Source organism: Dromiciops gliroides, chromosome 2, assembly GCF_019393635.1.
Source record: "Dromiciops gliroides isolate mDroGli1 chromosome 2, mDroGli1.pri, whole genome shotgun sequence".
Classification (NCBI taxonomy): Eukaryota; Metazoa; Chordata; class Mammalia; order Microbiotheria; family Microbiotheriidae; genus Dromiciops; species Dromiciops gliroides.
This window is the reverse complement of record NC_057862.1, coordinates 585,950,133-585,965,547: the sequence shown is the minus strand read 5'-3', so window position 1 is coordinate 585,965,547 and position 15,415 is coordinate 585,950,133. Positions and strand designations below refer to the sequence as shown.

The following is a 15,415-nucleotide window of genomic DNA, read 5'->3' as shown; positions in this document are numbered from 1 at the left end:
GCTCTTTCCTTCTCCACTCTCTTTCTGTGTAGCATTTCTCCCCGCCCCCCCCATCTCTACCCCCCAGGCTATAAAACCCTTTTCTCACAAATGAACCTCAGGCTTACCACCATGCACACCAAGCTAATTCACTGGCACCCCCAGGCCAAACCCAAGGCCAGCACAGGGAACATAGCATAGGGGAGCTGGAGGCTGGGCTGGCAGCTGGGGGAGCAAGCTGGGATCCCCAGGGCATATCCCCTCAGGGCGGAGGAAGCTGGGGCTTTCCAAAGCCAACCAGTCCGGCTGCCCGAAGCCCATGGGGCTTCTTAGCTCTGCTGCTTAAGTGGAGGGGGAGGGGCACCAGCCCAGCTTTCACAGAGAAAAACACTGAGAGCCCAGGGTTTCTAATCTTAGCCAAACATGGGGTCCCCCAAATGACAATAAATTCTTACACCCCTTAACTATGACTGATCTTATCCTGCCAAGCCTCAGTCTTCCTTGGATTATTATTCACATTTCTTCCTACTCATTTGTGGCTGAACCAAGCTGGAGAAATCACAAAACTGTGCTGACTGGGTCCAATACAATACAAATTCATGTTACGTAATCTCAAGTGGGTCCTTACTGAAAGGCAACACTTTAACACTTCCTAATTGATTCACTATCCCACTCACCACAGCTACTTTTCCAAATCTTTTCATTCCTCTTTAAACTTTCCAGGGCTCCCTATCCACCCACCCTTATAGCTGAAAAAAATATAACTATTTCTCCAATATCTCCTTTTTCCCCTCCTCCTCATTTCATATCCCTGAGATACCCTCCTCCAATCTCTCATCTTTCACTCATCTCACAAGAAGCATCCTTTCTCCTTCCAAGGTAAAGTCCTCTAAATACACAAGCTATTATATTTTTTTCCACCCTACCACTAATTTTCAGTTTCTCCTTCTCTACTTGGCCACTTCCCTATTGCCTACGAACAGGCCCACATCTGTTCAAAAACAAAACAAACAAAAAAACCCACCACCAAAACAACAACAACAAAAACATCTTGATTGATGCATCTATCCAAATAACTAACATCTTTTCTCTCTCCTTCCTTTCATGGAGGAAACTGAACTCTACAGAGTAACCAATGATATCTTAATTGCCAAATCTAATGTTTTTTTCTCAATACTCATCCTTCTTGAATTCTCTGCAGCCTCTAACACTGTTGATCATTCCCTTCCTTTTATGTGTAGACTTCCCCCATTAGAATATAAGTTCCTTGAGAGCAAGGACTATTTCTTTTTACTTGTGTGTGTGTGTGTGTGTACACACACACACACACACACACACACACACACATATATTCCCAGGGCTTAGTTTGCATAGTATCTGGCACATAGTAACTGTTTTATAATTGCTTGTTGACTGACTTGAAATCCCTAGCTCTTAATAAATGCTCACTGAATGCTACAAACAGGCAGGAAAGACCAAGAGTTCTCAAAGTGTCACCATGTCTCAGATCATAGATCCTACTTCTAGACCAACCACTGCAGCTCTCATCCTAGGAATCAACCTGCTCCCTCCCTGTTCCCTGTCCCCTATCCCATGGAGATGTAGTCTATTCTAAGTGCCTCCCTGGTGCTACAGCTGGGGCCTGCCTCCTCAGCAACTATAGTTACCAAAACTCAGAAAACAAATTTCTTGACACCAAAGTTCTTTGCATTGTAAAATGGTTCAACACCTTTAATATGATTTTAAATGGAAATGACATTAAAGATAATGCATTACCATCTGTTTTACTGCTGTATTCTAAGGCCTATGGGACTTTTCCATTTGACATGCAGGTGAAATGTTTTATATGTTACATTTCCCATTAGTATGTGATCTCCTTGAAACCAGGAGCTGTCTTACTTTTTATTTGTATTCCCCAGAACTTAACAAATTTTTTTTCAATTATTCATTTAATTCCAATTTACCATGTATCTTGGAATTGTCTCCTTTTCTCCACTCAGATGGGTCATCACCCTAGTTAAGGTACCTTCATCATCTCTCAATACTACTTCAATAGCTTAATTGGTTTCCCTGCCTCAAGTCTTTCTCCTCACCAATCCATCCTATACAGAGATGCCAAATTGGTATTCCTAAAGCACAGATCTGACATTATCATTCTCCAGCTCAATGGACTCTAGTGGTTCCCTACTATCTCTAGAATAAAGTACAAACTCCATTTTTTAGCATTTAAATCCCTTCACAAGCACTTCAGTCTTTCCAGGCTTATTATTCATTATTATTCTCTTTTATACACTCTAAAACTCAAGTAAACTGTCCTTGCTATTTCTCACACACATTCCATCTCTGTACCTTTCCACAGGCTACCTCCTACATGCATGGAATACGTTCCCTTCACCTCTTAGAATCCATAGCTTCCTTCAAAAATCAATTTAAAGGGGCAGCTAGGTGGCGCAGTGGATAGAGCACCGGCCCTGGATTCAGGAGTACCTGAGTTCAAATCTGGCCTCAGACACTTAATACTTACTAGCTGTGTGACCCTGGGCAAATAACTTAACCCCAATTGCCCCACTTAAAAAAAAAAAATCTGTTCAAGATGCTATATTTCCTACAGAAGACCTTTCCTTCCCACCCAGAACAAATTACCTTGTGCTTACTTTCTATATACTTTGTATACATTTATGTGTGTATATTTTGTTTCTCCTGATAGAATGTAAGCTTTTTAAGAGCAGAAACTATTTCATTTTTGTCTTTGTAGCCCCAACACCTAGCATAGTACTTAGCACACAATAGATGCTTCATGAATACCTGCTGACTGATTAATCACAACTCACCTCTACAATGCACTTGATAAACCTTAAAGGATTTTCTCCAACTAGATACTACTCAAAGCTTAAATATTATTATTCCTGTTTTATTTAGGATGAAACAAACTCAGGGGAATAAAGTGGCATACCCATGGTCACAGAGATGGAAAACGTTAGAGTCAGTAGAACCCAAATCTTCTGACACCAAATCCAATGCTAATTCCACTATTCCATAATGCCTCACACTCTGTACCTCCCCATAAAGTCTAGTAGAGTGCCGTGTGTGTGTGTGTGTGTGTGTGTGTGTGTGTGTTCTTAATGTATGCGGAAGTAAAATGTACAGAGACTAGAGTTTTTTTAAATTCTATTGTTAATCCTGAAAAACAATATTTTCGGGGGCAGCTAGGTGGCGCAGTAGATAGAGCACCGGCCCTGCATTCAGGAGTACCTGAGTTCAAATCCGGCCTCAGACACTTAACACTTACTAGCTGTGTGACCCTGGGCAAGTCACTTAAACCCAATTGCCTCACTAAAACAAAAAAAACAAAAAAACCCAATATTTTCACACATAAATAGCAGTTTAGGTGAGTGATTTTATAGTAAAGTTGGAACCTATTCAATTTCAAGGTTCAATGCAGTTAGGTGACACACTGGATAGAATACTCAACCTGGAGCAGTCTCAAGAAGACCTGAGTTCAAATATAACCTGAGACATGTACTAGTGTTGCAAAAAAACCTGGGCTCAAATATAACCTCAGACACTTACTAGCTGTGTGAGCCTGAGCAAGTCACTTAGACTCTGTCTCAGTTTTCTGACCTGAAAAATAGAGATCATAGTAGTGCCCACCTGCCAATGTTGTTCTGAAAAATAAAATAATTATTAATCACTTAACACAGTGCCTGACACCAAGTAGGCACTTAAAAAATGTTTATCCCCTCCTCAATCAATTAAAAACTTACCATTATAAAGAAGCTTATGTTACTAGTAGTAGTACTATAATAGATAAAAACAAATATGCCTGGTGAAAATAGATGAACATACTATGCTATGTAAATTTGATAGACTATTACTGTGCCATAAAAAAATTAAATATCCAGGGAGAAAAACTTGTATCAATCGATGAAGGATAAAAGAAAAAGAATCAAAAGAACAAAATATATACAACTTCAACAACATAACCAGCAATACTAAAAGACAACAAAACTCAACTTAAAACAGTGGACAATGGGAATTCCAAATATTAAAATTATTGCACATACACAGTCTTTCCTTTGTATTAATAAACAATAAACTATAAAAACAGAAAGTGACAAATATTCAAAGTTAAAATCACTGTTAGGCAATTTTACTTTTACACTTTCAAAATAGATAAGGTAATCTAGATCTGTACAAATAAAATTAATGAAAAATAAGGCATAGTAATATCACATATATATCATAATAAAGTAGTTCCTATGTGATTTTTTTTTAGAAGTCATATAGCAGCTCATGAAAACCTACGAAGTTGTCCATGGCTACCACAGGTATTACTAGAAAAGTACTCATGATGTCACTGTCCCTCTTAGAAAACAAAGGACAGGGGCAGCTAGGTGGTGTAGTAGATATCTTTCCACAGGCTACCTCCTACATGCATGGAATACATTCCCTTCACCTCTTAGAATCCATAGCTTCCTTCAAAAATCAGTTCAAAGGGGCAGCTAGGTGGCCCTGGATTCAGGAGGACCTGAGTTCAAATCCAACCTCAGACACTTAACACTCACTAGCTGTGTGACCCTGGGCAAGTCACTTAACCCCAACTGCCTCACCAAAAAAAAAGAAAAGAAAGAAAGAAAACCAAGGGCAAACAACACCCACACTAATGGAATCCCAGATCCTGCAAAGTATAAAACTATTCAGATGACCTACTTAAGATCATAAATCTAAAAGTGGAAGGAATTCAGAGGCCCACCTCATCTATTCCCCTCATTTTACAGATGAAGAATCTAAGGTAAGGTGGTTGAGTTGCCAAAGATCACACAGGTAGCAAATACCATATCAAAGACAGACTCACAGAAGCCCCTACAGGAGTCACCAAACAAATTCCATTAGAAAAATTCTTATGAATTTTCATACTAGCTTAGTAAGTATCCTACCTTTCCTACAGCTTAAAATAAGGTGTTTATTATGTAAATACTCATAGAATTAATTTATTTTCAAAGGGTCAAAGTTATTGATGTATAACTATCAACAATAATTGACATTTATATATCTTTTTCCAAAACATTTTACACCATCACTTACATACATCTCCTGTTTCCATGTCTAGAACTTAACTCCATGTGTTTGAATCCCTAGCTTTCAAGACTCATTCAGTTCTAGTGCCAAACTCCAACATTAGGTCTTTCCTGATCCTCCTGGTTGTTAGTGCACCCCCAAATCACATGCACTTACTTTATATATGTTTTATAATGACATCTCTGTGTACATGTTATTTCTGCTAATAAAATATGTTCCTTAAAATCAGAGACTTTCATTATTGTCTTTGTATCCCCACAGCATGAGTGCCTTGTACATAATTGACTTCCTCGCATATTACATGCTCCAAAGATCCCTGTGAAGCAGGCAATGCAAGTATTGGTTAATACTTTCTACAAACAAGAAAACTGAAACCAGAGAAGTAAAAATCTTTCTCACTGTCGTACCAGAACTAGAATCCAAGCCTTCTATTTCCACGTTTTTACGCTACATCAAGCTGGATCCCTACTGATAAAACCAAGTTACAAAAATAACCGTCACTAGTATCAATCCCAGGGCAGCTAGGTGGCAAGATGGATAAAGTACTGGGCCTGGAGTCAAAAAGACTCAGCTTCCTAATCTGGCCTCAGACTCTTAGTAACTGTGTGACCCTGGGCAAATCACTTAACCCTGTTTACCTCAATTTCCTCATCAGCAAAACAAGCTGGAAAATGAAATGGCAAACCACTTCAGGATCTTTGCCAAGAAAACTCCAAATGGGGTCAGGAAGAGTCAACACAGCTGCAACTGAATAACATTATCAGTACCACAACCCTATTTTAAAAACTATCCTAATAAGGCGGGACTCTAAACCCATAATTTTTTTTTTTTTGGTGAGGCAATTGGGGTTAAGTGACTTGCCCAGGGTCACACAGCTAGTGAGTGTTAAGTGTCTGACGCTGGATTTGAACTCAGGTCCTCCTGAATCCAGGGCCGGTGCTCTATCTACTGTGCCACCTAGCTGCCCCCCATAATATCATTAGTATAGAGAACTCCCAGGTAAGGGAACTTCCTACCCAATGCAGGTAGGAACCTAATTTATAGTTTAAGTTACCTAATGCAAAGCTTCTTAAACTGTGGGTTGAGACCCCAAATGGGGTCTAGTAACTGAATGTGGAGGTCTTGAAAAATTTGGCAACAGTAAAAGGTTATGTATATCTATTTTATATACCTATATACCCAAGGTAGAGTAAAAATTTCTCAAGCAAAAAGATGTCAATAGTGGAAAAAGTGGGGCAGCTAGGTGGCGAAGTGGATAGAGCACCGGCCCTGGAGTCAGGAGGACCTGAATTCAAATGTGACCTCAGACACTTAACACTTACTAGCTCTATGACCCTGGGCAAGTCACTTAACCCCAAATGCCTCACCAAAAACAAAACAAAACAAAAGAGTGGAAAAAGTTTAAGAATCCCTGACCTAGGGCACTTCAGTGTTCTGGCATGCCCAAGTCACATAGCTAGTATGTTAACTGAGACAGGATTTGAACCTAGGGCTTCCTGACTCCTGGGGTAAACCTCTTTATATAGATTCACTTCACCATTATAATAATTCAAAGCACTTCAAATATTCAAATCCCAACATTAAGCCATCAACTCCTAACTAAAAGGCCAGGAATGTTTTGTGAATTGTGATATCTATTTTAGAAAATAACTATAAAAGAAACATGCTCAATTCCTAAACCCTAATGAATCAACACAGAAATTTAAGTGATTAAGACTATTCCAAAACAAGAGCAAAGTATATTCAATAAATCTTTTAATTATTTACATTTCTTCCCTTCCTTAAAAAACATAGAAAATTAAGTAAAACTGAAAAGCAATTGTTTTTGTTTAGGTCCTAAATTCCTAAGCCAACATTTTACAATTCTAACATTAAGATTAAATGCTATTGTAAAAATTGACATCTGGATCCTTTTATTCTTATTTTCCTATTCCCCAAAGGTACCATCAGCTTTTCAGTTACCCAGGTCTGCAACCTAAGTCATTTAGAGTCTTCACTCACAACACATATCCAAGCAGTTGCCTAACTGTCAATTTTACCTCTATAATCTCTCTCATGCGTCCTATTCACTCAAATGGCCACCACCCTAATTCAAGCCATCACCTCTCCAATGACCTACTGCAAAAGTCTCTCTTCCTCAAATCTCTACCCCCCTCTAATCCCAATGAAAAATGTGAATTTCCTAAAGCACAGGTCTAACCCAGCCACTCACTCAATAAACTTTAGTGACTCCCTATTATCTCTTGGATCAAATATGAACTTTATAGTTTGGTATTTAAAGTCCTTCACAATCTGGCCAAACCAACTTTTCCAGTTTTCTTAAACATTATTTCTTACTCCCTTCCAAATGCCCTTTAGTTCAGCCCTACTGGCCTACTTGTGGTTACTCACACAATAAGCCCCATCACTGTGCCTTTGCACTGAATGGTCTTGTCCCCTTGGCCTGGACTGTTTTCTCTCCTCTCTCCACCTAAGAGATAGAAACCTATCAGATTCCCTGGCTTTGTTCAAAACTGAGCCCAATGCCTTCACCTGCAGGAGGTCTTTCCTGGTCCTCTCAGCTGTTAGTGCCTCCCCCTTAAAGTTGCTTTTTTTATCTACTTTGCAAGTATTTTGTACATACCTAGATACCTACATGCTCTCTTCCCTCTGTTCCCTTAGCTCCTTAAAGGAAGGTACTATTTTCAATTTTATCTTTCATTTCCCTACAAATCAGCACAGTGCCCAGCATTATATTAAGCACTTAATAAAAGCTTGGTGATTGACTGTAATCAGTAATAAAAACAGTAAGTCAGTTCAAATTTTGTTTCTGATGCTTACTTCCTGTGTGACCTCAGGTATGTCACAAACTGGGCCTCGATTTCTTCACCTAATGAGATAACATTTGTAAAGCACCTTACAAACTTTAAATCAATAAATAAATGCTATTATTATTATTATTATTATTCATCTCTAAAATGAAGGGAAAGCATTAGACAGTCATGTGAGGTCACTGAAGCTTTGGAGCTATGATCCTAACTCAAAACAGTGAGAAAACTCAATCTCAAAATAATCAGTACCTAGAAAAGAGAACTAGCCAACAAACTATTGTTCATTTATTTTTGGACAACTATTTCAATTTTTGCAATATACCAGTTTCTTTAAAACACATTTTTATAAACCATCCTTCATTATATCTTTACATTCATCTATGCACATGTGCTATGATGTCATGCTACAATACTTATACTTCAAGAATCTATCATTTGGAGGATATAAGTCTCAAATTTTCTATATCTTTGTACAATTTTCCAGGTCAACAGGTCCAGTCATTAATTAAGCATCTACATGCCAGACATTGTACTAAGCACCAGTTACAAAGAAAGGCAAAAGACAGTCCCTGCTCTCAAGGAGCTTATAGTCTCCTGGTTACCCGACAGCTGAAGTCCAAAAAATCTACTGTGTGTTTAACTATGCTAAGTGCTAAGGACACAAAGATAAAAATAACATCATCCCCGCCACCAAGTAACTTACATTCTATTAAAGGAAAAAAAATGTACATGCATAAAAATGTACAACACAAATACAAGGTAGGGGAGAAGAGGGGAGAGAAGCACTAGTCACTAAGTGGGTATCAGGAAAGGTCTATAGAAGGTTAAGCTTTAAAAGAAACTAAGGCTGGCTGTATGTAAAGCTTTTCCAGCTTGAATAGTCCCTGCCTGAAGTTTCCCTCCAATTAACATAGCCCCTTCAAGAACCCAGGGTAACCCAGGGTAACCACCACACCAAGATGAGGCATCCAATCAGGATATAGTAAAGTATTACTACTAAATACATTTAAATGATACCTTACAACAGAATTCATAAGCAATTCTAAAAAGTTAGCAAATATCTGGGCCTAAAAGGTAACAAATCATTTAGAATTTTAATAAATTACTCTCTTCCTTTAACTTCTAAACTGAAGCACATCACCTTAAGGATGCTCTATTATTAGGTGAATTCTGGGCAAATTTGGCTGCAAGAAGGGGGAAGATGTAGAAGGGAGAGAGAGGATAAGGGGGAGGAGAGAATACATAGTCTATTAATTTGTAGAACAATTATTCTTAATTTGTGGTGTTTCTACAGTTTCTATGAAAAAAGACCTGCTCAGTAAATTAGCAACAGCCACAATTACAAGAAAAAATGTTTAATCTTCTTCATTTCAATTCATGGTTTGTTTATCTACTGTCTAATAAGTGTACTGTCAGACCTGTCCCAAGTTGTGGTGGTGGAATAAGAGCTTGGACCAAGATGAGACCTAGAGAGATAGGTCATATATACTAGTAAAGCAGAACCAGAATTCCAGCCCAGGTTCTTTAACTTCAAATCCAGTGGTTTTTTCCACTATACCATGTTAAATTATCAGGGAAACTCTTCATGAAGTCAGAAATAAATACACCTGAGAGAAATAATCTTCAACCATTTCAGAAACACCATTTACAATAACATAAAAACTAATACAAAGGGGGCAGCTAGGTGTCGCAGTGGATAGAGCACAGGCCCTGGAGTCAGGAGGACCTGAGTTCAAATCTGGCCTCAGACACTTGACACTTACTAGCTGTGTGACCCTGGGCAAGTCACTTAACCCCCATTGTCGCGCCAAAAAAAAACAAAAAACCAATACAAATTGTTCTTTTATCCTCACACCATTATTTGGCTATTTTTTTTAGCCTAGTACAATTTACAATACATATTTGAAATAAAACGGCTTTTCTTTTTAATTTTCTAATTTGTAGTCTTATAACAGAATCTACTCATTTATTCATCAGGAGTTTCAAGCAAGGTTCTAACACAGCAAAAAAAAAAAAGGTAACCCATATGCAGTTCTTCAATAGGACCTTCTTCTATAATTGAGGTATAACAAATTTTCAAAGAATTCAAAAATTAATGATTTGAGGGTATGGGGCAGCTGGGTGGTGCAGTGGATAGAGCACTGGCCCTGGAGTCAGGAGGACCTGAGTTCAAGTCCAGCCTCAGACACTTAACACTTACTAGCTGTGTGACCCTGGGCAAGTCACAACCCCAATTGCCTCACAATAAATAAATAAATAAATAAAAATAAATGATTCGATGGTACCATTATGTTAGTAACATCTGGAAACAGTTACCCATGAGTTTTCTTATCAAGTTTAACTTCATAGTTTTAAAGTAGTCTAAAAATCATGGTAAAATTAACAACACTTTTACCCTAATATGTTAATTAAAGCCAAATCACCTTTCTAATGCAATAACAAAGCCATGATAATACAAGACACTCTTGTGCACTTGAGAAGCTTATAACTTTTGCTTAAACATACATAGCACTGTTTTTTCTATCACAGCATTCTATACCAATTCCATCAAAATTTTCATTCAAAATATGTACTAATGAAGAAATTTTATCAAAATTCCTGGAAAATAGACAATGAAACAAGTACTTGATATTCATTTGGATATGCTATTTTCAGGAAGTACATCAACCTGCAAGGCTATCACTAATAAATTCTACATTTATAAAGCATTTTAAGGTTTACCAAGCACTATCCTGGCAACTCTGTAAGGAAAATGGTATCAAGTATTACACCCATTGCTGAGACCAGGTAACAGAGGTTCAGGGTTCTTGCCCAGAATTGCACTATTGAGAATCACAACAGCTCTTTCCACTTCACCTTACATGACAAGAACGACTAAACCCTCCAGTTTTAAACTTCACTTTATCAAATCAAATGCTGGATAATCACAGATAAAAAACATGTCAAAACCTAGACATTACATTTTATCATTATTTCAGAGCACTGTACTAAATAAAGAAAACATGAAGTCTGAGTCTTAAGAATTATTGCATAAAAACAACTAGTTTGTTGGGTTTTAATATCAGTCCTTTTAATTACTTTCTTATCAAGTAAGTGAACATTAATCTTTAAATCTGATTCAGGTCTTCTAACCAGGCCTCTAGGCCTGACTGGTAGTTGACTTGTCCTGTATTTTATTATTTTAAAGATGCTTGATACAGAGAACAGATTTTTTAAAAAAAAGGAACTGACTACGAGCTAATAACCTTATGCACTTTTTTATAAAGTGCAAGAAATTGGAGGGGAGGGGTGTTGGAGGGAAGGGGAGATTAGGAGTATTAGGCAGGATGGAATCTGTAGTACACGGTTCTCCTTATTTCCGCAAAACAGGTTTTGCCATTAAATCCATGAATATACTCAAAAAATACATCGCTAAATAAAGAGGTTTAAATGTTATCTTCTCTCACACGGCTCATTTTCAACATTTACAAAGTGGCAGAAATGTTTCCTATACCTCCTCCCCCATCCCCCCCCCCCGAAAAAAATAAGGCACCACCCAGTGAGTTTAATACAAATTAACAGGTACAAGAGGCCTCAGGAACAGCCTGAAAAATCAGAAAAGCGGGGGGGGGGGGGGGGGGGGGGGGAGGGCAGGGAAGATTGGGCTTTCAGGAAAATACTCCTCCCGGTCCACCACCCCACCTCCCCTCCCCTCACCTTACCTCCCCCAGGCTGAGCAGCGATGGGGTAATTAACCCCTCATTAATTGACACCTGTAATGAGGAAAGTTTCCGGGAGCACATAGGCCCCGCTCCCCGAGAAGCTGTCTCGTTTAAAGGCGGGCCCAAGCCGGCGAGTGGAGCTGCTGCTTCCCCGCCCGCCAGGTAACTGAGAGTGCCCAGGCCACGCCAGGCCCCACTAGGCCTGGCCCGCGTCGGCCCGGAGGCCGCAGCCTCCTCAGCGGCCCGGCTCCCCAGCCCAGACACCTTCCCAGGGGCGCCAGGCCCGCACGCTCCCCGGCCCCGGAGGAACCGCGCTTTCCCTCAGGCCTCGGAGGATGGGGGTGGGGGGCAGAGGTTGGGACGGAGGAAAGGTGGGGAACCCCCCCAACACAACCACAGACACAGACACACACGCACCCCGAGAGACGGCGACGGCGGCTGCTACTTACTTTCATTTAACACCTCCACCAGGTCTGCGCAGTTCTCGCACATCGTTCAGCCGCCGCCCCCCCCCCTCCCCCGCTTCGGATCGCACGGACTGATCCTGACCGGAGGGGGGGGGGAGGGGAGAGAGGAGGAGGGGGGCCGGCCGGCCGGCGGGGGAGGGGGGAGGAGAGAGCCGGAGAGGGTGGGGAGGTGAAGGGGACGAGGAACTGCCTGTCCCGGGAGCGGGGGCGGTGAGGGGGGGGAGGCGGGGGGACGAGGGGAGGTGCGCAGGCCGGAGGGGCGCGGAGGCGCCTGCGGCGGCAGGGAAGGGGGGGAGGGAAGAGGGGGGGAGGGGACAGGGAGGGAGGGAGGGGGATGGGGGAGAGAAGCAGTCGAGTCACTTCACCGACCAGACGCCGCGGCCACCGCCGACGCCGACGCCGCCATTTTACTAGAGCGCTCGGGCTGCGCTCGGCTCTTTCCGACCAGGCGAAGGAGCCGAAGAGAAGAGACTCTCACTCTCATTCCTCCTCCTCCTCCTCCTCCTCCTCCTCCTCCTCCTCCTCCTCCCTCTCCTCCCTCTCCTCCCTCTCCCTCTTCCTCCCCCTCCCTCCTCTCTCCGCACACACGATACACATACACACACACATACACACACCTCTACATACACACACACATGCACACACCCACCCACCCCACACCACCTCTAGCTGGCTCACCTCCCTCCCTTTCCTCTTCCGTCCTCCCCTCCCCACCCCACCCCCACTCCCACCCCCACCCCCAACACACCCCTCCCAGCCCCGGATCTCTGTCAGCGGCCGGAAGGAAAACACGAAGCCAGCTCGGCTGAGGGGGGAGTTAGGGTGAGTAGGGTAAGATGGCGGCTTCAGCCTGGGCCGCTGTGGCTGCCGGTCGCCCATCGGCGCCCCCACCCCCCCCCTCCAGAAGCCGGAGCAGCTTCCTCCCGGCCCTCTTCGCATTGACATTGACCCCCCTCGACTGCCACTCGAGGAGGCAGCGCTGGGGTTCCCCGCCCCCAGACCCCCTCCAGGTCCCGGGTCCCCCCTCCGTAAAGGGGGGGGGAGGGGTCGCGAGGAAGAGAGGTTAAAAAAAAAAGCGGCGTATTGTGGAGAGGGGAGGTCGATCCCGGCTCTGCCTCGGGTCACTCACGTTTAGTCGCTGCCTCAGACAAGCTGTTAAAGGACTGCAGTCTTTAAGCCCCGCTAGACGGGCCGCCGACCCCTGCCCTTGGGCTGAGGGGAGCCCAGGGGTGTGGTGTTTGCCAGTCAGTGGGTGCGGCTTCCACCTGCCTAACCGCCGCTTCAGGACCTCAGATGGAGACGCCCCTCAGCACCCTAAGCTAATAAGCCTTCTCCATCCAAGATCGGGGAAACTTGAACTTGTAAAATGAGGGGGTGGGACTAGAGGACCCTTTCAGCTCTAAATCGATGATCCTATGAACTTGTCACCCAATAGAACGATACAAATGGGGGGGGGGGGCGGGGAAGAGATGAGAATACAGGGAGTGGTTGCTCAAGTGACACAATATCCCTTTATTCAAGATGGGTCCTTTTGATTGACCCATGATACAATTCCGAGGGACAGCCTTTTGCTTCCCAGTAAATCGTAAAGGAACAGGAAGGAAGAAAACAAGCATTCTTTAAGGCCCTACTATGTGCCAGGCACTGTGCTAAGCGCTTTACAAATATTATCTTATTTGATACAACAACCGTAGAAGATAGATGCTTTTATAACCCCATTTTACAGTTGAGGAAGAGATAAAAATAAAGGTGACTTCAAAAATTGTTTCCAGTTCATAACCTATGATCCTGAATAAGATGTAGAAGACAGAAGGACACAAATCTACCCTCATGCTGAAGTTTTGGTAGGTTTTGGTTGAGGAATGGTGATTTAAGCCTAAATTGGTACCTTTGTACAATTAGGGAAAAAAATGCTACAGATACCAAACTTGGATAATTATCCCTTTTAATTGAGATGTATCCTTGTGTAGGGGGAAGAAAACTGTTCTTAGAATTGGAATAGAGTTTATACCAGACTTCTCAATAGTCTTGTGACCTTGGACCATGTTAAAGGTTATTTTCCCATTTTACAAATAACTGACATAATTAACAGTCCTTTATTGACCGCCTACTTTGTACTAGACATTGGGAATACAAAACAAAAATGAAGCTCTTCTTGCCCTAGAACAAGAAACATTCTTTTGAGAGGGATAATATGTAAATATATTAGTGTATGCAAGGTAATATCTGGAGGGGTGAGAAGGGAACAGTATCTGCCAACCCTACCTATTTCACAGGTTGCCCTGAAAATCAAAGGAGATAATATATGGGAAAGGGCCTTAAAAAAAATACCTTAAAATTATAAAAGATTAAGTACTGAATATGATAGTTATGTCCACATGACTTTCTGGTTCTCCTCAAAAGACAAACCAATGAAACCATTTTTCCTTCTTCTTAGCTACCTAAGTGGCTTGCTTAGTCTTTACCTGCTTCTTTCTGTTATTAAAATTTAAGCACTACACCTCAAAAGAGCTTTTATCTAATAAATACAAAGTAAGACTTCTAACAAAAGTGGAATCTGAACCTCAGATTATATTTTATATTCTGATTTATGAACATTAGCAACCTACTAACTACCAATGAGATTCTCTCAGATTGGTGATACCAAGGAAAGGTAAAATAGTTACTCATAGAAATTGGTAGAGATAGCAAACATTGGATGTTGAAGTATTAATTCCAACTTTCTGGAGCGTTTCAGAAAAAGGCAACACATTAGCATAAAGTAACATTGTTCTTAAATCTAGGAAAAAACCCCCCTTGTATTTTTGTAAATATATATATATATATATATATATATATATATACATATATATATATATATATATGTGTGTGTGTGTGTGTGTGTGTGTGTATAATGACCACTGTATTCAACATAAAAATTTCATGGAGTTGTGGCTGCAAAGCTTGAACTGTAACCATTGTGTGGATTAGAAGTTGTTTCCATTTTTTTAAAAAGTCTATTGGATTTAAGGCTCAACCTGCTAAAACAGTGATTCCCATCTCAAGCATTTACCCAGATGTATTCTTGCTTAAAGTTCATGTCCTAGAGCCTCTAGTGTTTACCCTGGAGAGGAAATGTGACACAACAGTTAGGAATCAGCAAGACTTAGGTTCAGGTCTTGCCTCTGACATGCACATACTGGCTTTGTAACCTTGGCCAAGGCACTTCACCTTTCAGTGCCCCAAACAACACTTAAGACTAGATGATGCTGAAGATTGGCTTATTTGCATTGGTAGAGAGAATTTCCTCACCATTGAAATCATAGGTGCAGACTAAAAAAAAAAAGAAATGGTGACCCTTTCAACAATTGTTACACATGAGTGTGGCCTGAATGAGTTG

At 41.3% G+C, this 15,415-nt stretch overlaps 1 protein-coding gene across 4 annotated transcripts in view; it reads right to left on the bottom strand.

The window, feature by feature from the left end:
* USP34 (ubiquitin specific peptidase 34) overlaps window positions 1-12,126 on the bottom strand; it is a 313,145-nt gene extending 301,019 nt beyond the window's left edge. For all 4 annotated transcript variants that reach the window (XM_043983440.1, XM_043983444.1, XM_043983443.1 and 1 more), the window contains exon 1: window positions 12,019-12,126. In XM_043983440.1, coding sequence (XP_043839375.1) covers window positions 12,019-12,061 — 43 coding nt within the window. In that variant the 5' untranslated portion in view covers window positions 12,062-12,126. The remainder of the gene's footprint in view (window positions 1-12,018) is intronic.
* Between the last annotated feature and the right edge of the window lie 3,289 nt (window positions 12,127-15,415).